General features: G+C 47.3%; 1 protein-coding gene across 4 annotated transcripts in view; it reads left to right on the top strand.

Moving 5' to 3' along the window:
- Nucleotides 1-1,158: 1,158 nt before the first annotated feature.
- Nucleotides 1,159-26,001, top strand: part of LOC104335588 (SET-binding protein) — a 353,439-nt gene continuing 328,596 nt past the window's right edge. For 3 of the 4 annotated variants that reach the window (XM_075446727.1, XM_075446726.1, XM_075446729.1), the window contains exon 1: nucleotides 19,809-20,257. In XM_075446727.1, the coding sequence (XP_075302842.1) occupies nucleotides 19,883-20,257 (375 nt within the window). In that variant the 5' untranslated portion in view covers nucleotides 19,809-19,882. Of the gene's footprint in view, nucleotides 1,840-19,808; nucleotides 20,258-26,001 lie in introns of those variants that run through there. The other variant, XM_075446728.1, reaches the window with a different exon arrangement.

Raw genomic sequence — 26,001 nt, 5'->3', positions numbered from 1 at the left:
TGGCAACCCAAACATCAGCATCATCTAGACCGCTGGCAGAGCAAGAGTGGGAAAGCAAAAGCCCAAGGACTTGGATTTTGCACAGCTCCACTGGCTCGGAGCTGAATTTGTGCTGCATTTTGGGCACTGTTACTGCTTCATACTGAAAGGTGGAGGGGGCTTTAATCCTTAAAATAGATGTTGGGAGTCCTTGCTTGTCTCCCCCAACCCTAGACAGGGATTCCTCACCTCAGGTCTGAACAGCAGTCACTGGACCCCAAAGATCTCCCACGCAGGGCATGGCTGTGATAAGGATGGGGGGTGGGGGGTGTGGGAGAGGGAGAGATTGGAGCGGGATAAATGCCACTAACCTGAGTCTCACCGTCTTTGCCTTTTGTCCCCTGCCCCCATAATGCTGCTGTTGTGTCAAGTAGTGGCACTGTTGAGTACATTAACCCAGGGCTGAGCATTGCAGCCACCCCGAGTGTGTGTCTGTCTGTGTGTGTGCCTGATGATTACCATTTATTCCCCCCCCCGCCCCGCTCGCCAGCCCCAGTGCTACAGGACTCTGGGAGCGAGCGAGAGAAACAGAGGAAAGAGAGAGACGGAGCCATCAGCCCCCAGATCTGCTTAAACAAATCGCCGCCCCTTGAGGGGAGGGAGAGGGAGAGAAGGGGGAACCACACCAAAAGACAAAATAAAAGACAGAGAAAGGAAAATCCAGCGGTGAGCAAAAAGCAGCCCCCAGACGCCCCCTTTCTGAGACTGTACTCTCGCCCAGGAGGGGTGGTGGGGTGCATGTGTGAACATCGATCCCGTGCCCGTTAGGAAAAGGGGGTGTTTCCCCCTCCCCGCCTCAACTCTGCCCTCCCTCGCCCGGAGCGGCGCGGGGCGGCGCGGCGCGGCGTGGCGCGGCGGGGGGAGCAGGCGGCGGCAGCCCCGCAGCCCGCCGGAGCTCCGGCAACACCGCGGGCCCGCTCCGGAAGACGAGAGAGCCGGAATAAAGGGAACAGCTTCCTCGCCGCCGACAGCCTTTTCTTGTCGCGGGGTTTTGGTCTTTCTTTCTTTTCGTGGTGTGTGGTTTTTTGTTTGGGTTGTGTTTTTTTTTTGTTAAACTCCTCGCCGGGAAAAGCAAAACCGAAATCGCTTTCCCCTCGCCCTCCTTCAAAAGGCCTCAACCAACCAACAACAACAAACAGAAAGCAAAAAAAGCCCCCCTCCAACAAAAAAAAGAAAGAAAAGGAAAAGCCAGAGAGCCAGAGACAAGCTCCATCGATTTCAAATCCAGGATTTTATCCAGTGCATTGATTTTTTTCTTCTTTTTTTTTTGCTCTCCCCCCCTTTTTTTTTTCCTCCTTCTCCCCCTCCTCCTTCTCCTCCTTCCCACCCCCCTTTTCCTTTTCGTTTTATTTTGGATCCTGCTAAAATTAGCCAGGACTGCTCTGGGTGTTGCGTGTTAATTTGATTTACTCCAGGATTCCGGCTTCCAAGACGCCATTTTCCCCCCCTTCTCTCTCTGTCGCACTCTATTTATCTATCTATAATTTATCTATCGAGCTATCTATCCCTCTGTCTGTCCGTCCATCTCCCTCTCCCCGGGTGCCTTCCCTCCTCCCCCCCCGCCCTCCTCCCTCTCCGCTCTGCGTGTGCTGCGCGGCCGTGCGCTCCCCTAATCTGACAGATGAACACCGCCATGGATTTGCCGCAACACAAGCAAAAGCACCTTTGGGGGCTGTGGCGAGGGATTGAAACCGGGATCTAAAAGAGAAGAGACAAGAAGGGGGGAATCCGAGAGAGGAGGAGGAAGAAAGAAGAAGAGGAAGCTGCTAAGAAGCCCCCGCTGCCGTTTTGGGGATATGGGTTAGTAAAAAAAAACAAAAACAACAAACAAACAAAAAAGCAACAAAAAACCTGAGACATCGAGGAAAGGTCTGTCTTGGTGATCCAGATTTCCAGATTGCAGGAGGGTCTTACCCCTCTCTCTTTTCCCTTCCCCCCCCCCCCGCCTTTTTCCCCTCTGCATGCAAAAGTTAATGTCGTCTCCTTTTTTTCGTGTTGTGACTTTGCAATGGCGCGGAAAGGGCTTTATTTAGGGGGGGGGGGGAATTTCTCCGCTGTGCAATGCATGCGAGTCGTCCTCGCCCCCTCCGACCCCTTCCCTCCCCACTCTTTGTGGCTGGGGGGGGTGGGGTGGGGTAAAAACATGCTGCTGGCAAGGGGTTGCGATTTTTTTAGGAGTTTGCACAATGTATTTACCCCCCTTTATTCCCCCCAACCACCCCTTTGGTAGCCTGTATGTTTCCCCGACGGTGCTGGGGGTAGGTGGCAGCTATGTGTGAGAGTGTAGAAAGGAGAGGAGGGGGGAGACACCCCCCCCCCCGCTTCGTAAATTGCAGGTTAAGTGGAGCTAGAGAGCAACGTTGTAACCTTATGGGGATTTGTGTGTGAGTGGGTGTGCGTGTGCGCGGGGTCCGCGGCAGTGCCGGGCGGTGGGCGCGGGGAGGCGGGGGGGGCAGCTCTACTGTTTCGGGGTGGCCGCCGAGGCCCCGCGATTCTTTTTGACATTGAAAAGGACACGCAGCCCCCGAAAAGCGGCAATTTGCAGAAGCAAAGAAGGGAGGGGGGAGTAATTAGGAATGCGGGACCCCCCCCCGCTCCCCCTGCTCGGTGCCGAAGTGAGGCGGTTTAATAATGGTTATTAATAAGCCGGTGATTGCTGCCCCCGGGACCCCGGTGGCCCCTCTCGGCCTCCCCCCCCCCCCCCCGGGTGGAAGTGGAGTTCGGCTTTGGGCGGTTTGAATATCGCCGATATTATCGGGTGTGTATTTGTATTTGGGGGGGGGGGGGGACACACACGCAGCCTGCAGCTGGGGGGCGGCTATTGTCAAGTCCAGCCCTGGCTCAAGGCTCCCTGCCTACCTCCATGCACTCATACCCCTTCCTCGCTGAGTCTCCCCGGTGGGCAGTGGGCAGTCGAGTCCCTCCGCCCTTTTTTCCCTGTGTGTCAGTGCGTGTGTGTGTGCATCGCACTGGCGGTCCCCTACGCTGCCTGCCCCTGCCTGTGTGTATTTATGTGTCTAAAAAGGCAGTTGAGAGAAGGATTTCCGATTCACTTCCGCTTCATTTGCACCCACGAGTGCTGAGGGAGCTGGCGGATGTCATTGCTGAGCCACTCTCCATCATCTTTGAGAGGTCCTGGAGGACAGGAGAGGTGCCCGAGGACTGGAGAAAGGCCAATGTCATTCCAATCTTCAAAAAGGGCAAGAAGGAGGACCCAGGGAACTACAGGCCGGTCAGCCTCACCTCCATCCCGGGAAAGGTGATGGAGCAGCTTATCCTGGAGGCCATCATGAAGCAAGTGGAAGAAAAGAAGGTTATCAGGAGTAGTCAGCATGGATTCACCAAGGGGAAATCATGCCTGACCAATCTGATAGCTTTCTACGATGACATGACTGGCTGGGTAGACGAAGGGAGAGCCATGGATGTTGTCTACCTCGACTTCAGCAAGGCTTTCGACACAGTCTCCCATGATATCCTCCTGGGGAAGCTGAGGAAGTGTGGGCTGGATGAGTGGTCAGTGAAGTGGATAGAGAACTGGCTGAATGGCAGAACTCAGAGGGTTGTCATCAGCGGCGCTGAGTCTAGTTGGAGGCTGGTGACAAGTGGTGTCCCTCAGGGGTCAGTACTGGGCCCAGTCTTGTTTAACTTCTTCATCAACGACCTGGATGAAGAGTTAGAATGTACCCTCAGCAAGTTTGCTGACGACACCAAACTGGGAGGTGTGGTAGACACACCGGAAGGCTGTGCTGCCATTCAGCGTGACCTGGATAGGCTGGAGAGCTGGGCAGAGAGGAACCTGATGAGGTTCAACAAGGGCAAGTGCAGGGTCCTGCACCTGGGGAGGAACAACCTCATGCACCAGTACAGGCTTGGGGCAGACCTGCTGGAGAGCAGCTCTGCGGAGAGGGACCTGGGTGTCCTGGTGGACGACAGGTTAACTATGAGCCAGCAGTGTGCCCTGGCTGCCAAGAAGGCCAATGGGATCCTGGGGTGCATCAAGAAGAGTGTGGCCAGCAGGACGAGGGAGGTTCTCCTTCCCCTCTACACTGCCCTGGTGAGGCCTCATCTGGAGTACTGTGTCCAGTTCTGGGCTCCCCAGTTCAAGAAGGATGAAGAGCTACTGGAGAGAGTCCAGCGGAGGGCTACAAGGATGGTGAGGGGACTGGAGCATCTCCCCTACGAGGAGAGGTTGAGGGAACTGGGCTTGTTCAGCCTGAAGAAGAGAAGGCTGCGAGGGGACCTTATAAATGCCTACAAATATCTGAAGGGTGGGTGTCAGGAGGATGGGGCCAAGCTCTTTTCAGTGGTGCCCAGTGACAGGACAAGGGGTAATGGGCACAAACTGAGGCACAGGAAGTTCCGTCTGAACATGAGGAGGAACTTCTTCTCTCTGAGGGTGACGGAGCACTGGAACAGGCTGCCCAGGGAGGTTGTGGAGTCTCCTTCTCTGGAGATATTCAAGACCCGCCTGGACAAGGTCCTGTGCAGCCTGCTGTAGGTGACCCTGCTTCGGCGGGGGGGTTGGACTAGATGACCCACAGAGGTCCCTTCCAACCCCTACTATTCTGTGATTCTGTGATTCTGTGATTCATATAAACGGCACTGATAATCTCGGGTCTGACGCCTGATGCTAAGAGCACATTTTGCCGCCGGGAGCCTGGCCCGGGGAGCGGCTGCATGTGGGGGGGGGAACGGGGACGACCCGGCGCGGCACCCACCGAGCGGGCAGGTCCCCCGTCCCCGGGCGGGTTTACAGGGGGAGATGCGGGTGGCTTCCCCGCGGGGGAGGATGATACGCATGGGGGGGGGGCACTGCTCACCCATCCTGGTGCCGTGGGGCGGCGGTGCCCCCGGGCTGGGAGTGTGGGCCGGCGGCTGTGTGAGCGCGGCGATCCGGGCTGGGCACTGGGAGGAGTCCGCCACAAGCAAATGAGGTTGGGGGAGGTCCGGGGCGGGGGGGGGGGGGGGGGAGAGTCGGACAGGGCCGCTCCCTCTGGCAAGCAGAGGTGTTTCATTAGGCTCGGGTCTGCGGTGGCCCTGCCGGGGCCGGGCCGGGGGGAATTCGCCGTGTTGCCTGGTATGTCCGTCTGTCAAACGGCAAAGGATGTGCGAGGCGAGGGAAGCGCTGAGCCTGCTAGTCCTTTCCTGTCAGGGAAAGTAATTTGATCCTTTTGGTATTGACAGGAGGATTTCAGGGGTAAAGGACTGCTGGCAAATCCAATCCCGTGTTGAATATTATGGACTGAAATGGGAACAATTATTGATCCGACAGCCCCTGCAGCCAGGACTAACTTGGTGCAGGCTACAGTAATCGCTCGTTTAACATCAGGCAACGATAGCACGAACCTGAGGAAACAAGTGTCTAGGACCTTTTATCACAGGCGGGAGAAAAAATGCCTGTCAGGGAAAATGTGTAAGTGGCTGCTTCACGCACACCTTCCTGCGCTTTCTCGGCCTTCACTGAGTTTGTTCCCCTCGGTCAGAAGCTCCTTCCACTCAAAGAAGAAACTTTTTTCATCTCCATTTGTTTTTTAGCTGAAAGGAGAAAAACCCCTCCAAGCAATGAAGTTGTGCTTTAAACTCTGCTCTTAGTTCGGAAGGGTTATGTAAAAGCAGGCGGGAAAAAAAACCAGAAACACTCAGTGAATGGAGACTTCTTTTCCATCTCTTATTGGCTTTGGCTTTTTTTTTTTTTAACTTCTCAAAGTTTTAATTGAAACCAGGAATCTATTGAGAAGTAACTGAGCCAAGAAAACCTCTGTTTTCTCTGCAACTAGGGACGGGGAATAAATAATTTTTTGCTGATGTTATTTCAAGTTGTTTGAGCTCTTTGGTTCCTGCAAAAAAGCCCAGCATAGATTATTAACACATTATCATTTTAGGAGGATGCACTCTCTGAAATGTAATAAAATGGTGTGTTAGGTTTGTGCAGAGCCATAAACTATGCTTGTTGTTGGCAAACAAAAGAAACAGTGGCCATGATTTATTATTAATAATAATCATAACTGCGCTATTTAGCCTGACTTGATATTTACTGGGTTTCTCTACTGAGGTTCCTCAGTATCATTTCCAATAACGTACTTTGATTGTTGGGAACTGTTCTTTTTTAATAACTGCTATTGCCACGTGCTTAATTAACTCAAGGAGTTAAATGCTTGAAAAGGTCCAACCATCATTTTTCAGCTTCGGATGCTGCTTAATCTCCTCTTTTGGTCTCTTTTGACCTATCCTTTGAGCTCCTTTTCCCCAGCATGCACTTCTCTTAGGTGTAAGTGCCAGTTTACCAACAGGACACTTGTTTTCCATTACAAGATCTGGCTAATCCCAGTTTCAGTGACTTTTTTTGCCCTCTCAGTAGGGCTCAATTGCTCACACATAATCTTCCCTTCTGTTTTCTTTCCCCTTTGAACAACACCTTCCAGGACTGAAGAACTCTTGCCTTGTGCTCCAAGATTTGCAATTACACTGCAATTTTGACTCTTTACCCAACTAGTAGCAAGAAAGGCTGTTGTCTAATGAACCACGTAAAAACAGTTCTGGGATCCAACAGATTGCTGTGATGGAAATGAAAACTCTCCCAGTGAATTGATGACTGATTTGTTTAACCATATGCCTAGGTGGGTTTTCTTGCTCCCCATTAACTACCCACCTCTGGAGCATCTGTGATCTGTGGGTCTGCGATGATGTTGAAAAGGCAGCATTAATAACTGCCAAAATGTGCTCCATGATGCATGGCCTGCAGTAGGGCCAACTGAATAGGATTTAAGTCACGTTCAGAAGATTCAGCATCATTTTTGCCTACCATAACATGTAGGCACACAGGGTTTTGAGCGTGTAAGTGCTGCGATTAAGCATGCATTTTATGATGAGACAAGGGCAGCAAATCTGTGCATAAAAAAATAGGTAGTCAGATGAAATCCATGGCAAGATCTAGCCTTGTTGCTGGGAAGTCCAGGCACTCTTAGGGCAGTAGCAATCCAAAGTTTAGAGCTAGTCCAAAGCCTAGCAAGAAAGGCGAGAGTCTGTGGGAGAACTTTAGTGGAGAAAGTTCCCAGTGTTTTGCTGCAAGGCTTCTGGTTTCTACTGGGACTGGTTTTGCTGCTATTGTAGATTCTGTTCTAGTCACTTTCTCTCTTCCCAACTTGATAAAAAAAAAAGTTTCTTTTCCCATTATTATTGTTGAGGAAATAAAATGACTCATCCTTTTAGGAAATTGTCATCTTGATTAAAGATGGGCTTTAAAACCCCTCAACTCCAGGTTTTAGCCTGGGGGGACTGTCAGATCTGAAAACGATTTCCAAACTTTCAAGGTTGGGACTGCTTTGCCTTCTTTCCGTTGTTAGCACAGTTGCTTCTGAGGCGCACTCAAACCCTTAGAGATGGTTTCTTCCTCCTTCTCCCAACGTGAAGGTTTCACTTGATGTGGCTTCAAAAATTCATTGTGTCTTTGGACCTGATTAGAGATCTGCTGAATGCTGGGAACAAACACAGCTCCCCAACAGGCACCTGGATTCTGTGTTCACGTTTAACTGATTGTAGTGAGAGCAAAGCAAGGGGGATAAATAGGTGGGGGCAGAAAAAAAGGAAGGCAAAATCGCTTCTTAAATTGAATAAGAGCAGTCAGAGAATAATGCGGCTTGTCTTTCAGAGCTGAGGAGATGTGTGAGGGAAGTAGGGGGTGGTAATTTTTGTTTATCAGCTCTTGAGAGGGAGCAAAGTTAGGGGCTATTTTGCCCTTTTGGAGTTTGATTTACTTTGCAGCACAGATTGTCCAAACACAATGATGAGCTTTTACTCTAAGCTGTGGGGCCACTCGATATGAAAAGCATACTTCTGACATTATTTCATTCAAGCTTTTATTGTCTTCCATGAAATTGAAAATTTCGAAGAGTTCTCAGGTTAGTCACCTCTCCCTCTAAAAGGCCAAATAGAAACTCCGGACCTCAGACACCCCAAGGATCAGAAGGATTTGATCCAGGCTTGATTATGATCTTTACAGCTCTAGTTTACTTCCCAGCCTAGCTGGAGATCTTTGCAAGGTCTCAGGCCTCTGTATCTCTATGATCTTTACCTGGCTGCCTGCCCACCAAACCCCTGCGCTTTTGGCAGTGTGTGACGATGACCCTGTTGACTTCAGATGTGAAAGGGGAAAGTGATGGGGCTGAAACACAGGTGACAAAACAGAAAGGTGGCCAGAGAAGTACTCTGGGAATAGTGTCACTGGTGTTGCTCACAGATCCCAGGGTCAGGTTTACTCTTGCTTTTGAGTGGTGACAGTGGTGGGGCTCGTGTATGTGTCATCCAGCGCAGGGGTCTTACAAGAAAAAAAGAAATTGTGTGGATGGTAAGGATGAGCCTGAGTTGTCCTCCCTATGTAGGCTTGGTGTGTCTGATGCGCTTTTTTGAAAGCAAGATGAATGTGTGGAAAAGCCATGCAGGAGGAGACCAATTTCCATGCAAACACGAGGTCGGAAGGTTGTGGCAAGGCTGTGACCTGCTCCAGTGAATACCAGAGCACAGCGTGGCCCAAGGCTCGGCTGTGCAGGATGCAAATGCCTGGCAGAGTGGGGTACTGGGGTTGTAGCTAAATGCCATTGTGGGGCTGACTTATTTAGCTTCTCAGTGCCTCTGAAGGAGTGAATTTCTGTTTCTGTAAGGGTTGCTGTGCAGTCCTGGGCAGTTAAGGGCTCTATGAATGTGGCAGCGATGAGAGCAAAGTTTCCTCTCCTGTGGTACAGTATCTCCTGTAATAGTGCTTGGGAAAGCTGTTCAGAAGAATGTGTGGTAGGCAAGCATGCGGTAACCCAGGACTCACTTAAATACCTCAAAATTAGAGGTGGGTTAAAGATCAGAAGCCTGAGGTTTTATGTTACTTTGAAATTTTTGTTAGCCTTAACCTTTAAAACTGAGATATATATGTATACAATGAATCATTCTGTTTCTGTCCCGGTATTTTAGCAGATGGGGAAGTTGGTTTTAAGATGGAAGGGAGAAAATTATGATACTCAAACCAGAGGTCAAGCTGCAAGGCATTACAGGCATGTCTTTCCTCCATATGAATCCACATATCCTGAATATCTTACTGATGTGATTTCTAAGACTTGGACACTGGCCCATCTTCCCTATGTGTTTCCAGACTCAGTGTATTCTGGAGTGGTACTGTGATCCATGCCTACCTCTCCTTGAGTCTCGGCTTTGGAGAATGTAATGGGGTTTCCACCGAAACTCCTCTGAAATCCTATTAGTTTGCTAGACAAGGAAATCCTTCCTGTAGTTTTTTTTTGTTTTTTTGTTTTTTTTCCTTTTTCCCTCTAAAGCCTTCCTATGGAGCTCTATAGTGGGGATTCAATAGAATCCTGTACAGGGGAATAATTCTCTGCTGAATTCTTCAGTTCCTTTTCAGAAGGGATCAGAGATGTGAAACTTAACTGGGGGAGTTTAGTAAGTGTTCAAATGGGATTGTATACATGTAAAGTACTATAGCAGGCATCTGGGCAAAGTGTTATTATACATGCCCATTGCTCCTAAGGTTGCAAAACAGTTTAAAATATTAACCCATATATTCACATCCTTGTAACTTCCATAAACCTTCACCTAATGGGCTGAAAAATGTCCTGCTTTTTCATTGCTTGATGGCAATTTTCTTCCTGAAAGGCTGAGTAAATTCTCTCCAGCTGTCAGCTGTTCCTTTTTTTCCCCAATTTATTCAGAAAAAGTGAGGGTGGGGGAAGAAGAGGAAACACTTTTCCCTTTTAAATTATTCTAACCACATGCTTTTAAACAGGGCAGCAGTCTAACTTGGCTGACTTTGAGCTGATAAATGGATATAAACACAGTGCTCGTTGAAGGCCTCTGTCTTCTTTTGGTGTGTGAGGGGGACAAAAAAAATGGAGGTCATGGTTTCTGACACCATGACAGATTAAAAGTGTCATTGTAGGCATCCTGAAGTTGACGGAGATCTTTTAGTCTGTTAGCTTAAAGAGAGAGGCACTGTCTCTACAAAGCCTGCTGGATAGGTGTCATAAATGGCTTTTGCTGTAGGTGTTGGTTTACATTAGATTCCAGTTCTGTGTCATAGGAGGCAGTCACAGAAACATAGGTCCTTCTCCTCCATCCTTTTATCAGAGTTGAAGACACATCTGCTCTTAAAACATGCTGCCTTTTAAGTGTGGCTTTCGGGCCAGAACATTTTCTTCAGGCTTAGCTCAGTGAACAGACCTCCCAGGGCCCTTGAGGAAAACCTCTGAAAAAAATAGCATGAGTGTAAAATAACAATAAGCTGCAGTGTGGCCCTAGGTAGGGGCTTGGGCCCTGTTCAAACTTGCATCCATGTCCAGCTGGGGACCCATGGTATGGATGCCTCAGTTCAGGGGTCTCAACCCATCAGAGCCCACAGAACAAACTTTGCTTGGTTGGGACCTAAGTGAAGGACTCAGATTAGGAGACAGAGACCCATAGGTCATCAATGGAGAGAGGGGGCCCCCATGACTGACTTCACCTTGGATTCCCCCAAATTCTGACCCCATCCCAACCTTTAACATCCTCCTGAAGTCAGTGGTGTTACAAGAGAATAACAACCCAAAGTCCTGGTCCTGCTTGAATAGGGATTTGAGTCATGAATCTGGTCCTCCCGATCCTATTTGCCGCTTGGGAGGGAGTCCGATGTGTGCAACACCGCACAAAGAGCACAATGAAGTAGTTCAGCTGGAGAGGCCTTTCGGGAGTGCAGGTACTCAGCAGACTCTTATCTCCCATTAGACTCAACTTCTCCCAGCACTTCTGTAACTGCTTCCTCTTCAGCCTCATTAGAGGCAAAGCTACTCCTTTCCTTTGCCCATAGCAGCTGTTGGTTATCTTGCCTTTATTCCTGGCCTCAGGTCTTCCCACAGGCACACTCCAGACTAATGTTTATGCCTCTTGACATCGCTGTCCCGGCACCATGGGCTGCTCTTTGCCCTGTGCTCATCCACCCATGTCCACTTGTGTCCTGCGCTGCTTTTCCCTTCTGCTTTTTCTTCTGCAATCCATGAGGCTTTAAGGGTATTTTTTGTTTTGCTGACCCGGACACTCTCTCCTCCCTCAAAGCCTAAGGACTCATATGTTCTACAAGGTAAAGCAGTCTCAATGCCTTCCTCTAAATATCCAAAATTATTGCTCTTCTTCTTGCATTCCCTTTATATGCCTTGTTTTCTCACAGTCCCCTTTTGATGTTGGGGGTGCTTGGTTCATTATACAGCACCGAGCAAGACACCACTGCTTACTCAGCATGGAAACACACAGTGCAAGCCTGCATGGACAAAATTCAACCTTTCTTATTCCTAGCCTCATCTAAAGCATGCAAAATGGGGTAACATGGGATGTGTTGTTTGTACAGCTTCTAGACTGGGCACAGGATAGATCCTGGACTGAAGCCTTTTTGGTCCTTCTTGTGCCATCACTTATGGCTCTGAGGAATGGATGCTGAGCCAAAACCTGGTGCATTCCCTATCAGATGGGTTGTTTTATTTTATTCTATTCATTTCTTTGTTTTTCCTGAAGAGAGGGAAAGCTGGTGCATTTGGCACTTGTGCAAGTGAAAATGAAATAATGGAGGAGAGGAAAAAAAAAAGAAAAGGAGGAAGGAAGAGTCCCATGGCAGAAGCAGTAAATAAAAACAAACCTCTCATTAATGATTTACATAGAGAAATAATTTTCCACACGTTTCAGAGTACAGAGGGAAATGTTTGATCAGAGGGAGAAGGAGAGATTATTGCCCTACCACAATGGTGTTAGAAGGAGGCTACTGTGTCTGATGGCAGCTCTCCAAGAGCAGAGTCGATCTAGGAAAGTTTGGTAACACAGATGATGGAATTGTGCAGGGTTCTGCTTTCTGTGGCTGGTCTCTGTGCCAATAACCTTTCCCTAAATACCAATAAAACTTTCCATTTGTAGCCTAGAGTGGCTGCCACTACCTTCAGGATGGTGCGCTTGGCAAGAGCTGGCTAGAACGGAGTAAGCATTTGAAGTCCCCTTCTCATGCACATTGACACTTTTCCCCAAAGAGTTTTACCCTCGCAGTGGCACACACTGCTGTACCCAGCAGAGTCCTCGGAGTATTCTCTTGGATCATCTCAGGAGTTACCTTTGATTATACATCACACCGAGAGTGATGATGCTTGGTCTGGGAGCTCAGCAACCTGGTGTTGACCTGATGTAGGCAAATCTCCTGGCTTCACTCTTTGTCTTGTAATGAGCTGGAACACAGTTGGCATCTCATTCTATTTTCTACTGTTCCAGAGGCCTAATCTTCACAAGGGTGATGGGTAAAAATGACAAGCCAGCTCTTGATGGCATTGGGATCAAACACTATTCCTTGATTCAGAGGTGTAAATCCAGTGAACCGAACTCAGCTATATAGCAATCCTGCAGCAGCATTTGTCTCTGAGGGCACAAGTGGGATGAGGTTGGTCCTTTAGAGACCAGAAGTCAGCATGAGGAGGTGTTTACAGGTCTGATGACCATACTTGTCACGGGCGGGATTATGGACTCGTCATACGATCAATATGATCAGACAAAGCCAGTTTATTGCACTACAAACCCGTGTTTATATAGTTCCTTGCCACGCGATAGCTCTAACGTGATTGGATGCATGCACTGTCCACGCGCTGTTCACGCGTACTTCTCAGTCTCTGATTCGTGCGACGCTATCGATCACGTGCATCAAACTGCTCCTCAAAATCTTTTTTTGTCTGCTAACCGCGGTTAATGCAGGCCTCATTGTTCCTCATTGTGACCTTGATGCCTGCTCCATTACCGGCTATCAAGAGTCAGGCCCAGAGTATCTGGAGGGCTCATCACATGGCCGTGGTTCCCCAACACATACTTCCTTCCCGGACACCCAGATACAGCTTTAGGTTGTGAATGAGTAGATTTATAAAACCTTAGCACAGTTCTCAGGCAGGAGCTTGTAAAAATCCTTGGGCAACATGATGTGCATCTCTCCTCATACCGCAGATGGGTGCTTTGCTATGCTGGTTGTTGTCACAGCTGTACCTTGGGCAGTATTGCTTTTATGGGCCTTGTGATTTACGGCCGTGTCAGTTGTTTAATCATTCAGTTGGCCCTCTCTTCAGCGCTGTATGATAATTAGTTACTTACATAGAAAGGTGACTATCTGATCTAATTATGGAGTCTCAAATCTAATTATGGAGTCAAATATTATTCCATAATCTGCTCTTAATTTGTCTATGTTGAGAAGACAGATACACACATGTGTAATACACACACTTACATGCCTCCATAATTATGAATATGCTTGGGCTCTCATTTATTTCTGTCTGCTTATCTTGGGAGGGATGCTTGCAGCCTTATCTGGCTACGAGAGATCTTGAGGTTATCTTGTCTTTTCCCCTCCAGCGTGGCTTTTCCTGGCTTCCTTTGCAGGCTTGGGCATGCAGAAGCAGAACCATCAGTCAGCATTACTCAGCCAGGCTGGTCGAGGCACAGAGGGCTGGCAGCACTTAGATTCAGGGCAATCTTATGGAAATGAGTGAAGATTACATTCTGCTGTTGGTCTGGTAACTGCCATTAATCCTTTCTCCTTGTTTTCTTGTGGATAGACCACACCTGGGAGAGTTTATATCCCTTGCCTTCAGAGGAAACCCTTACGTAAACCATGCAAAATCAGAGACAGAGGTGGAAGGACTGGAACAAAAACAGTGTTGGAGGCCGGGGAACCACATGGAGAGGAACCACCTTTCTTCTGTGTAATGCTCTGTGCATCTAACTCACCCTAACAATGAATCACAGGCTGTAGTTAGTTTTATAGATAATCTGCAGATTACAGGCATTCACATATGGTCATTCCACTCGCAATTATTCTTATCAGTTGAGGGTCTCATACTGTATCTGTTGTATACCCACATCTACTTTATACATACCTATATCCAAGTATGTCTTGTAGATGGGAATTTTAGCAGTGTGTTTAAAATTATTGTGTGTTAGAGAGACCAATCTGCCCAGCACTGGAGATAGAGGCCAAATAATACCTCACAGAAGCACAGAATGGCTGGGGGCAGGGTCACCTAGGGCAGGATGCTCAGGGCTGTCTCTGGTTGGGATCGCCATCTCTGATTTTTTATTAAGATATGACATTTGTTTGTTGTGCTTGAAAGGGAAGTCCTTCTGCCTTTTTTCTGTCCTGATTGATGCAAGGCGGGTGAAAGGGAGAGGGTGTTTCCTATGGGATCTATAGTGTGGATGGAAAATAGCTGTCACAGTCATTTTTCCAGCTCCCCACCAAAGCTGGGTTGTTCTTTCAGAGTATCATGGCCACAGGAAGTAACTAAGGCTGTGGTCCAAAGGTGCGATAAATCTAGCTCCAGGACTCTGAATGGCAGATTGAATATGCTACTGGTGCATGATGGATCCAGTATAAACTCATTCTCCTGGTTCAAATTTGTTCAAAAAGATTTGCATTGACTTAATTTTATCCCAGCAGACTTTGTATTGTGTCATACTACGTCACTTGTCTGCACCACGCTGGCTTTATGGCTCACAAGTTTTACCCATCCTCTGGAACTGCCTTTAAGTTGGCATGAAGAGTATCTTAATCCCCATCTCATGTGCTCTGGTCTATTCGATAGAAGCATGATCAGATGCCTGTTCCTGATCTGCATGAAATTTGTGCTGCTGGTGATCTGGCAGCCCATGGACCGCAACCACAACCGCGCTTGAAATTCCTGTTTTTTTTGCAAAGCAATAATGAAGAAATAGGTTGGTGCTTTTTTTTTTGTATTCCTAATGAGGGTTAACTGAGTTCAGTGCAGCTTGCTGCATGCCAGGCTGTTGGGTTTTTATGTCCCATGATAGATTCTGAAGTTTCACTGACACTTCTTGTAAAAGCAGGTTTCTGACCAAAACTTTCCCTTGGGTGTAATGTGGGTTATCCATTGGCCTCTGCCCCAGAGACAGCTGCATTTCAGCAGTGGCATATATAATCGAGGAAGCAACCCAGGAGTCTTTGGAGTGAAAGGTGATATCTCATTATTAAATATTGCCGTATAGTCTCCAGTCCTTTGTGGTGAATGGTTTTAAAAAGATGGAGTGTAAAGAGGCTTCCAGGATTTCTGATATTTTGCAGAGATTAGGGTTTTAACTATGTGTCACATGAGAGAATGTGAAATCCAAAGGCAACATAGTAGACATGGAGTTCAAGAAGACGTGGGCTCTACTTCATGTTCACTATGATACTCAGACTCGTGCCTCAGTTTCCCCTCACTTGAACCTGTTTGATAGAATTTTTTTTCTTTTTCATCTGAAGGCATTTTGGACTCTATGGATAAAATGAAAGCAGTTTCAGTAGCTACAGGCATGGCTGGGATTACTGTACTATGGGATATGGGAAGCAGCTCTTAATATTGCTCCAAACTCTGTGCTGGTGCTCCTGGTGCTTGAGCAAATTAGAGCAGCAGCACAAACGCTGGGCAGCTGAACCTGGCTTGCTTGCATTCCTCTAACCAGCATTTGCTTGTTACTAATGTGGTTGCTCCTGTGCATAGGGCAAAAGCCATGCCAAGTGTGATACTCACTTTCACTTCATAGAGAATCCCAAATAGGTGTATTCCTCCCCTCTGCTGTGGGCTCTCACCTCCATTTTTGTTCTCAGCAAATTTTCAGTTTAATCACTTTATAGCCCTGGCATCTGAATGCTTGCAAGTATGAGTAGTTGCCTGAGGCGGGAGAAGGGAGCCTATTCAGAACCCAAAGGTAGGTCTTGTACTTCAGGCCTTTGCCTCCAGAACTGTGTTTCAGGTGCCCAGAGTTGCTGATAAGAAATGTGAGCAGCCGTAGCAAGGCTGAGCACACAGGCATTTGATTATTTCTCAGTACTTATCAGAGGAAGCATGAATCTCTCCCTAATTAAGAGCTAATGCCAACTTCCGTGAAATTTGTTGTCATTCACCTGTGAATTATCCTCCTCAAATTTAACTTGACTGCAGGAAGTAGCCTGCTAGCAGTAATACTTTCCAGGAGCTTAATTCGGATGGTAAAATGCCTCTGTAATTGCTTATTGAACAGGACTTGAAGCTGGTGAGCCTCGGAGGCCTGGAATGGCAATTTGGGTGAGCACTTAAAGTTTAGACAGCCCCCATCTCTCAGGTGTTTAACATAGAGCTAGAGGTCTCCTGGAAAATTCGCTTCCTTCCTACATTTCTGGATCTGCACATTGCCAGCTAAGGCAGAAGAGCTGCTGGAGGAAAAGTGTTCACTGATGTCTCTTCAATGCTTCTTCTCGAAGGCAGCCTAGAGGAGGGAGATGGGGAGGTTTCCAAAAGAGGTTACACGTTCAGAAACCTGAAGTGAGGTTTCCTAATTAGTCAAAGCGCAGGTAGCCTGCCCAAACAAGAAAGACGAGTATAATGTCCCTGCACCCAAGTCATTTAACTATTAATCCTGGAGGAGAGTAAGGAGATACCTAAAACAATGACCCAGTTAATTCTGTGCAGGGTTATTTGTTGCTACCTGCGGATCTGGTGATATCATCATCTGCAGGCTGTCAGCAAATAGGAGGACAATATTTTTAAGGGGGGTTTTAAGGTGGATTTGGCATGAACTCACCTGACATTAGTGTAACACAATGACTTTATTCATCTGTTCCTTGTTTCTACTGACCTGGAGGCACATGTGGCCAAGCAGGGCTGAGTGTTTGGGCATCATGACCCAGAGCTTGGGTCCAAGACCCACAACCAGACTTCGGAGCAGAAACCTGGCTTTTTATTCACCCTCCATAAAACATTACCCAATGACTGAAAACCTGAAAGGCCCTTCCCAGCTCAGAGCCACGAGTTTTATGTCATCTCCCATTCAATGTAGGGTCCCGAGCGTGTTGGTTCATTACACCGGTGGCTGTCGTCCCTTCCCTGCACCCTTCGTGGCTGCGGACTCATCCTTCTGTCCTGCCTGCTGAGCTAGATGCCGTCTGCCAGAAGCCTGTTCTTTTTTACCAGCAGCTAGAGAGGTTAAAAGCCTGTGGGCAGAGGCTGGCACAGAGTGCCCATTGTACATGCATGCATGCACTCACACCAGAGCAGTAACTCCCTGGAATGCTGCACCGCCAAGCTTTTACCACCTTGTGTTTGTGTTGCAGCCCAGGAGTGTGTGTACATTGTCCCTCTCCAAGGAGATTAACAATGCAAAATGGCAGATAAATAAGACGGCCTTTTTTTTTTTTTTTATTGGACTGATTGGAAGAGGAAGCTAACCCTGACTCCCATCACCTCTACAGGCACAAAGGAGAGGCAAAGTGCAAGGTTGGTCAATTAGGTGGAGCAGTTCCTTGCACCTGGGTGGTTTTAATGTACTAATTGCATTAGTAATTAGTGACTACCACATGGTAAACACTTGGGTTCAAAACTATGTAAGGGTATTAACTAACCCACCCTACAATAAGTTTGAATGAGGTAAGTGTTATCCTTGTTTCACAGGTGGTGAAATGGAGAGACTTGCTGACCACAGGGTGAGTCAAGGCAGGCATGCAGGAGACCTTGGGTCTTTTAGTTCTTCAAGATCACCTTAAATGAGACCAGTGACAGCAGCTGTGGGAAATGAGTCTCCTTCCTATTACCAGAAGATGTGTAACTAAAGCATAAGTGTTTTTTATGGTGTGCTTCTATCTACTATGAGCTACAGAAACCACCTCTATGGCCAGATGGTAGTTCAGGCTTCATGATAGTTCTTCCTTTTTTATTTTATTCTTTTTTTTCTGCTTGAGCTGTCAGCTTGTGCTATTTATGGGAACTTTATTTGAATTTGTGTCTGCTGGGACCTGGGTGGAGGTCACTCAATGATTTCACTGAGCTCTAGAATGCTTGGGACTTTCCATTAGTAGCTATGTGTGTCAGGGTCAGACAAGTGACCCGTGGCCATGCTCCAGTGGAAATGTGGATATGTAACTAATAAAAGATGCTTGTTATTTTTTCTTTTTTAATTTTAAGCTCATGCAAGGTATTTTTAAAAAGCAGAAAGAAGACAGTGGTACAAGGACATATGTTTTTTCTTGGTGAGCTGTGCTTTAAAGCAGAATAGTCTAGACTGATAATGCTGTTATGATTTGGTGATAGGTAGTAAGACCATTTTGTTTCTCCTTTACAGTTTAATGCTACTAAGAATGACCTGGGAAATCCCTGGCTGTGCTCAGATCTTGCTTGCAGTTGGTTGAGGGATGGGGTTTGGCAGCGTAGCAGAGCTAATCTAGCAGGGAGATACTGCTGAAAGAGTAGGTCTGCACCCCCAGCACCTACTCCTGGCAGTGTCTTCTTGTTTCCTTCTTTGTATGTCGGAAGCGATACTCCTCTGACCCACCAGGGAGCTGTTTCTGCTACTAAAGTTGCAGAACACATATTTGTTTCTCTCTGAGACGTTCTTCTGTTAATTTTGTAGCCTAAACTAGCTTGCCATGATGTGTGGGGTGGGATGCCTATATGGGGGATTTTAGGGACGATATATGAAAGCACCTCAACACCTTTAAAAACATCCTACGTGTTTTGTGTTTGGTTTTTTTTTTTTTAAATCAAATGCTTGGTATTTGGCTTAGTCTTTCTATGTCATTGGGTGATACATCTTTTGCCTCAGTTGAACATTCCACAGCTTCTCCCATTAACTTTGGCCAAGAATTTGTAAGGTGCTGAACACGAGTGCTTCCATCTCAAAGGGTTCAGTCTGTGATATTTTAAAGAAAGCCCTCGTTTGAAAGGATGAGAGCACAGTCTCCGCTTCAGTTGGCCCAAGCCTTCATCATAGAGTGGACCCAGTACCCAAGGGCATGAGGAACTCTGAAAAACATTGAATTTAACTTTTCTCCATTGCCCTCAATACTCAGGTTCCTAATATGCCCTGCAAGAGACCCAGGTGGATCATCCTGCACTTCCAGCATCCCAGGGAGCATCTTGGGCTGCAGACCGTGTGCCTGGTCCAGCACATACTGAGTAACTAATCCAAAGCAGAGTCCCCCCACAGAATAGCTGGCAGCTGAAGGCATCTCTCTCTTGCTTGGGAAGTGGGGAAATAGGGAGTTTGAAACTCTTCTGCCTGATTCATAGGGCAACACCATGGTTTCTGTGCTCTGATCGCTGGGCTGTGCTCTGATCACTGGGTTATCGTTCAACCTGAGGCAAGCAAGTGTCTGTCTCTGTTTTTTTTTTTTCCCTCTAAAATCTCCATGATAGTGAGCACTTCGAAGTAACAAAGAGGTTCATGATTGTGGAGAGCTGCTTGTCCCCTCATTTATTTCCCAAGTCCAAAGTTGAAGACATTTGCATTTATACACCATTTCTGTTTTTTTTTTTTTAATATGTCTATTTTCATCAATTTAGCAATACACGTGGCTATCATTCCTTGCTTCGTGATACCAGATCCAGCCCTCGGAAATACCAGCCAGCTTCGGTTCCCATTTTGCTTCAAGGAAGGCCCTTAAGGTGCTGCAGGGGAAGCCCAAAGCATGCGTTTCAGTCATTTCCACATGCGTTTGATATGTGTGCACATGCTAACTTCCTTTTTCTTTTTGTTCTCCTTTCTTTTGACAGTGGCAGATTTGGTCTCTTCTGAGCTCCTTGCAGCCTCCAGGCAATCGGGACATTGAATTCAGTGGACAGTTACCATTCGTTCCCTGGGATCGTACCTGCCCTTGCTCTCCTCATCCCCTCCCGCACTCCCCTCCGATAAAACTCCAGGGGGTTGTGGTATTGCTGTGGAGCCCAGGGAGACTTTGGGCAGCTCCCGGCAAAGGGGGGGTGAGGCAGACTTTCTGCCAGCTGCTGTCACCTCTGCGAAGCCTCTATCTGCCTCTGGCTGTGCGGAGGAGACGATGCTGCCTGTGGCGGACTCTGGGAAAGGGATCCTGGTGAGCAGCGAGAGGCTGGAGCCTGAGGAAGAGGATGAGCTGGGTTCTGGGAGAGATGTAGATTCCACTTCCAATGCAGACAGTGAGAAATGGGTGGTGGGAGACAGCCTGGAGGAGCAGGAATTTTCCATCAAGGAGGCTAACTTCACAGAGGGGAGTTTAAAACTAAAGATCCAGACCACCAAGAGAGCTAAGAAGCCCCCAAAGAACTTGGAGAACTATATTTGTCCTCCCGAGATCAAAATCACCATCAAGCAGTCTGGGGAGCAGAAGCTTTCCAGAGCTGGGAAAAATAACAAAGCAGCTAAAGAGGAGGACAGATCACACTCCAAAAAGAAGGTAAGTCCTATTCTTTCCCGTGTTTCCCCTTTCTCCTGAAAGAAGAGGGAGAGGGTAGGATTAAACCTGCCCAAACAGTTTGTGTCCAAGGCATAACCTTTGCAAGGTTTGCAAAGCCCTGCTCGGCCGCAGAGGAGAAAATACAGAGCAGGTATCATCCTGCACTGCTGTGTACACTACGAGGATGATCTTGAACGATCCTTCAGATGAATCATTTCATAAGGGATTGAAAGTTCAGCCAGGCCTCTTCTATTTTTGTGTGTAACTGAGATTTAAGATTAATCATTACATGAGTGATAAATGAAGGAGCCCACTTCTGAACTGCTTTGTGTCTGAGTGCTAATGCTCGAGCCTTTTGGCAGTTAAAGCTTTCAACTACATTTTTAAAATACAGGTATGTGCATGGCGAACAATTGAATCCATTCCTGTATACCAGGCGAAGGGCTCCATTATTCTTGATTACAGCATTGTGCTAGCAACACTATAGTTATGCTTCAGAAAATACTTCCATTAGAAGTCTCATTTTCTGCCAGATGCGTATCATTTTCTCGAAATATCCTTCTGGAGAGAAATTTTTGGTACTTTAAGTTTGGGTAAAAATTGATCTCTTTATTTTTTTCATTTAGTCAAGGAGAGGAAGAGGGAAGGGAAAAGAAAGAAAAAACCTTTCTTTGTATGAGCTGTTTTCAGGAGCACTCTTTTGTTTTGCTGTTGGCTTGATTTTTCAGTAATGTCCCCTACACTTAGTCTTTAAAACAAATTTAGTTCAAGTGTGTTAAGCAGCACTGGTGGGGGGAGGGAAACTTGGTGACTACTCATATTATTTTGGGTCTAGTGGTGTTTTCTGTCCTAGGTGTTAGACAAAGGAACTTTGGTCCGGTTGAGGCTTTATCATAGTACAAATACTTCACCTCTGCCTCCTTAGTAACATGTGGGCATTATGATGAGTTCAGACAGTAACCCAGATTTGATGAAAGACTCATGAGTATATCCAAAACCTGGACAAATTCATCTGGGATGTAGGCGTCCACTGATTAGAGCTCAGGGTATGACTTGGCTTTCCTGCTTATGCAGCTTGGATCCCTCGCTGTGCAGAAGGTCCCCACTTCTCCCATACCTTAAACACTTGACAGATGCTCAAAGGGCTCCTTGAAGCTTTGAGGAGGCTAATTGCCAACTGCTCTCCTTGGAGACAGTCTCCTAGGCAGACAGACTTAGACCAAAATTCTGAGAACTCTAAATCAGTTTTTGAAGCATCAGTATTTCCCATTGACTCAAGGCAGAGCCCAGGGAGATTAACATCGTTCACCCTGAAAATTCTTATATTAGAAGCTGAACTTGAAAATTCAAGGGGAATTTTTTCTTAGAATCCTGCTAAATGGCATACTCCATGTGCATGGAAAAAATATCTCTTTTTAGCACAGCAGAGGTTTGGCCCTATAGTACACTGATAAGAGATTTTCCCACCTGTTGAGAAGGATGGGCTGTCTTCTTGGCACCGATCAGTATCTTATTTCCCCTTCCCTTTCCTCCCTGAATACTTGCAGAGGTCTCAGGGGAGCTAGCAGTTGTATGAGACCATGCTCGGTGACAGCAAAGGTGTCACATGCAATCCCTCCATGGCAGTGCAGGGAGAAAAAGAAGACTTGCAAACCACTGTCTACCATGTATGGACTATGGAGAATATGACTGCTTAGAAATCAAAGCTTTCATTTCTATTTATCACCCAGTCAGATGGGTATGGAAGGCATGTTCATTCCTTATTGTGGCCATCAAAAAAGGTCAAATAAATAAAGCTAACTATAAGGAAACTATGTGCAGAAAAACCAACCCCAACAACAACAAAAAAAGCACCTCATAGTGTGGTTACACTCAGGGTGAGACGTTAATTGCAGAAAAATAAGGAGTTTGAAAGAAGTGGATCATGGCCCAAACGTGGCTGCATCCAGCTTGTACTTGTGCTGTGAGCTCTGAGCTGGCTGGTGCTGTGTTCACACCCCGTGCGCAGGCTGGAAGCACTTTGGGACAGCACTGGCCTAATCTGACCATTAAAACAAAACAAAACAATAAAAAAATCAGCAGGTGGATGCTCTGAGCAGATGGGGAGAGGGCTGCGGCACCAGCACATCCATTAGCATAACACCCAACGGCTGCTGTGCAGCAGAGAAGTCCCCAGCAGGGATCCGGAAGACCCCAGCGCTGTGATCTCAAGGGGTTTGATACCTGGAGATCTGCAGCCTGCATCACCAGGATGGTAAATAACTTGCATCCCCACAGCCAAAGGAGTTTCACACACGACTGCCTCAGCTCATGGGTTGCAGGATCAGGCCTTGGCTGTGAGCATCTCATATCAAGGTGTGATGAAAGGCACTACAGGAGAGGCAGGTTGGAAAGCAGTGGGAGAAGGGTTCCTGTGCTGGCAGCGTGATTGCTGTTGTGGCCAATGCATGTGTCTCATGGCGGTTATTGAGATTTTTTGGGAAGATAGTTAGGAGAAAACAGCAAGTTGAAACTGGAATGGATCTGAAGCTGTCTGGTCCACCTGTGTGTTTCCCTGGGAGAGAGGAGCATGCAGGTACCTTCTGTGTGTACTTGCAGAACTGTTGAGAGCTGCAGTAGTGGATTAAAAAAAAAAAAAAGTGATGGTCACATTTAAATTATTGTGATGGTTTTGATATCTCAGAGTTAGGCTGTTTGATTGCCTGTTGTTTTAATCAGCACAAACTCCAGAAGAGCAGCTACTGGCAGCAGCAGCAGAGAACAACATATTTGAACCAGTGGGGCAGATCTTCAGCTGGCATCACTCCTCTGTCCTCCATGGATTTTGGCCAGGAAAGTTTGGCCCAATGTACACATTTCCCTTGCGCATGGAAGCAGCATCATTATTTGAGTTTACCACCTCGCTTATGGATGCTGGGCATATATACAGGCCCCACAGACCCGTATATAAGGACGGAGAGCTGAACATAACCTAAGCTGCAAGTGCCATGTTTGTGTCTCTGGTGGGTGGGAGCGGTTGACCTGCACCTCATGGAGTAGCACCTGAGTTCATCTTTCCCCCTGAGGAGGAGCAAACTCTATCAGGACTTGAAAAATCACTTAAGTTTGTTGCATAATAATTTCAGCCACATCTCCAGTAGCCCCCAGTGCTTTGAAATACCACTTCAGCATTCTTGCAGGAGTTTCAATACAAACAGCACAGAGGGCAAGTAATGAAAACAGAAGCAGTTTAAGTAACAGTATGTGGGTACACAAAGGACTGGTAATGCCAGCAATGTAAAAAGGGACTGTGAACTGGGGATATAGCATTTATTCAGTGGCCACTTAGGGAGGAAGAAGATATGCCTGGTCCTAAGCTTTCCACTGCTCTGCTAATTAGGCAATAGGGGCTAGTGCCTGATTTCTAAAGCTGTGGTCCAGGGAGCGGCAGTGATTAGAAGGGGGCTCTATGGAGAGCCATGCTGCTCATGTGCTGTGGCCAGTTTTTTTTTTCCCTTTGATTCCAGCTGCTACACTATATTAAAAGACGTAAACATACATTAAATACTTTCCTCATGTTGCTTTTCCGTGTGAGCAATCGCCCTGGGGATGTTATGCGATCATGAATGGGAGAGGAGGGAATCCAGGAGAGGATCTTGCTGGGTGCAGTTGCTGATGCCCCGGAGCCGGGAGGGAGGCAGGGGGTGAGACAGCATCAGCTTTGGGAACCTGTGCTCTGCCGGCTTGAACGTTTGGCTGCAACCCAACAAATTTTGGGGTTTCTTTTAAGTCGTGACCATGCTAAATTTCACATCAGCATCCCCTTGTTGAAAATAAGAGTGAAGGCAGTTTCCTAACCCCTTTCCTGGGGCTGCTCAGAAGGTGAATTGTAGCTTGGGCTGTCTGTGCAGCCTCTTGTGCAGCAATTGGAAAGTGCACAAATGTTCTGTAAACATTTGCTCTTATTTCAACCCTTCAGCGCCTGGGGATGGAGTGGGCTGAACACTTGCCACTTCTCAACCCACAAATGACTCCATTTCATTTAGTCTGATTGGAGAGGGAGGGAAGAAAAAATCCAGGAGCTCAAAGGATGTCCTGCTGGCATGTTGGTAAGCCCTGCAGCCACTGCTCTCCCACCTGCAGCAGGGCTGCTCGAGTACAGCATCCTCAGCATCACTAAAGGTGCTTTTTTCTTTGGATAAGGAAGCACACTGTCAGTCTGGAAGGGCACTGAAAGTGTGGCACCAAATGCAACAAAGCAATCCATCAGCATTCCCTGCCTGTCATGTAGCATTTAACAAGCCCCAAATGAGCAATATTTCCCTGGTTTTGTTTTATTTCCTTCCATCCTGTCTATTTTCTTGTGTCTGCAAACACTTCATTCCCCCCCCTTCTTTCTTTAAGCATAGTCTGACAAAGTTTCTTTGGAGCTTCCATCATATGAATAATGTCCTGCTTCGGGGGATGTAAACTCATTTTTTTGTAATTATTATTGCACTGGGATTTTTTGAGAGCTTGGTGTGGGTGAATGCATTTTATTACTGAGAGATAAGCAGCAGCAAGTCAATTGGAAGTAAAGCTTCCTTGTGTGCACTCAGAGGAAACTCTGTCCTTGGATTTTCTTGCAACACTTTTTTTTCCTTTGAGTTCCTGTAGGTATCTGCCATTTCTCTGAAGGAAACGGTTCTAGCACTTTTTCCCTTGAAATTCAATTTGTTGTCTTCCTTTCCTCTGCCCCACACACACAACTTTCTCCTGCGGTTCACCTTTCCTTGAGGACTCTCTCATTCGCATGCTTTCCCCTTTGCACCCCTCCTTCTTCCAGAAGATCATGAACACTTCCCCCCCCTCGCATCGCTGACTGCACATTGCACTTTCCCTCTAGGTTCTCATGTGCATCCGCAGCTCTTGTCAGATTACCCCTGTGCTGGACTCCTCTCCCCAGTGATTTGTGTGCATGATCATCCAATTGCTCATAGTGCGTGCTTATTCCTCTTTGCTAAGGACATCCCAGCTGAGTTTCGATGGCCTTCTGTGACATTTCCTTGTTTGCTTGTGCTGTGCCTCTCTTTTCAAACTGTGACAAAATGTCCCTGGTGCTGGTTTTGGGGTTGAGGAAATGCTGTGGGGAAACAACTGGGGAAGTAACTGGGACCAGTGCAGGGAAGCTGGGGGTCCAGCTGGAGGTCCCACAGTCCCCACCACCAAACCACTGGAGGGGACGGATGCTATTGTAAAGGCTTGGCCAAGTCAGTGCATGCTGGCTGTGTTTTGAAAACACTGTGGCCTCCAGGTTAACAGAGATGTGCTGGAGATGTGACGCGCTGGCATGTGCACCCAGAGCTGCAAACCTCTGTACTGGTTGTGCCTTCATTTGCAGAGGTTTTGGGATGCACAGGGGTGTCAGTCCTTCATGCACATGTTCACGTTCCTCCAGCATCAACTTTTGCATGCAGTGCTCCCTCTCCTCTCCTTCCAGGCATGCCTGGCCACAGATACCTTCTGATTTACCTCCAGCTTTTTCATCCTCAATCCCTTTTCCATACACACGCACACACCCAGCTAGCCCTCTCAGGTCAGGTCTAATTCTTCACGTGCTTCATTCCCAGATGGGCTTCTCAGTGCCCACATTCCCCTGTGTAGTCAGTGGGACTGCGTGATGGACTCATCTTGAGTTCATTTGAATGGAAAGAGGGCTGCACCTGGTGCCCTCAGCTTGTAATTTTTTTCTTTTTCTAAGAGCACTGAAACTTGTGAAAGTTGGT

This window comes from Opisthocomus hoazin, chromosome W (genome assembly GCF_030867145.1).
Source record: "Opisthocomus hoazin isolate bOpiHoa1 chromosome W, bOpiHoa1.hap1, whole genome shotgun sequence".
In the NCBI taxonomy this organism is placed as follows: Eukaryota; Metazoa; Chordata; class Aves; order Opisthocomiformes; family Opisthocomidae; genus Opisthocomus; species Opisthocomus hoazin.
Note: the sequence above shows the minus strand (reverse complement) of the source record. Positions and strands in the feature narration are given on the sequence as shown.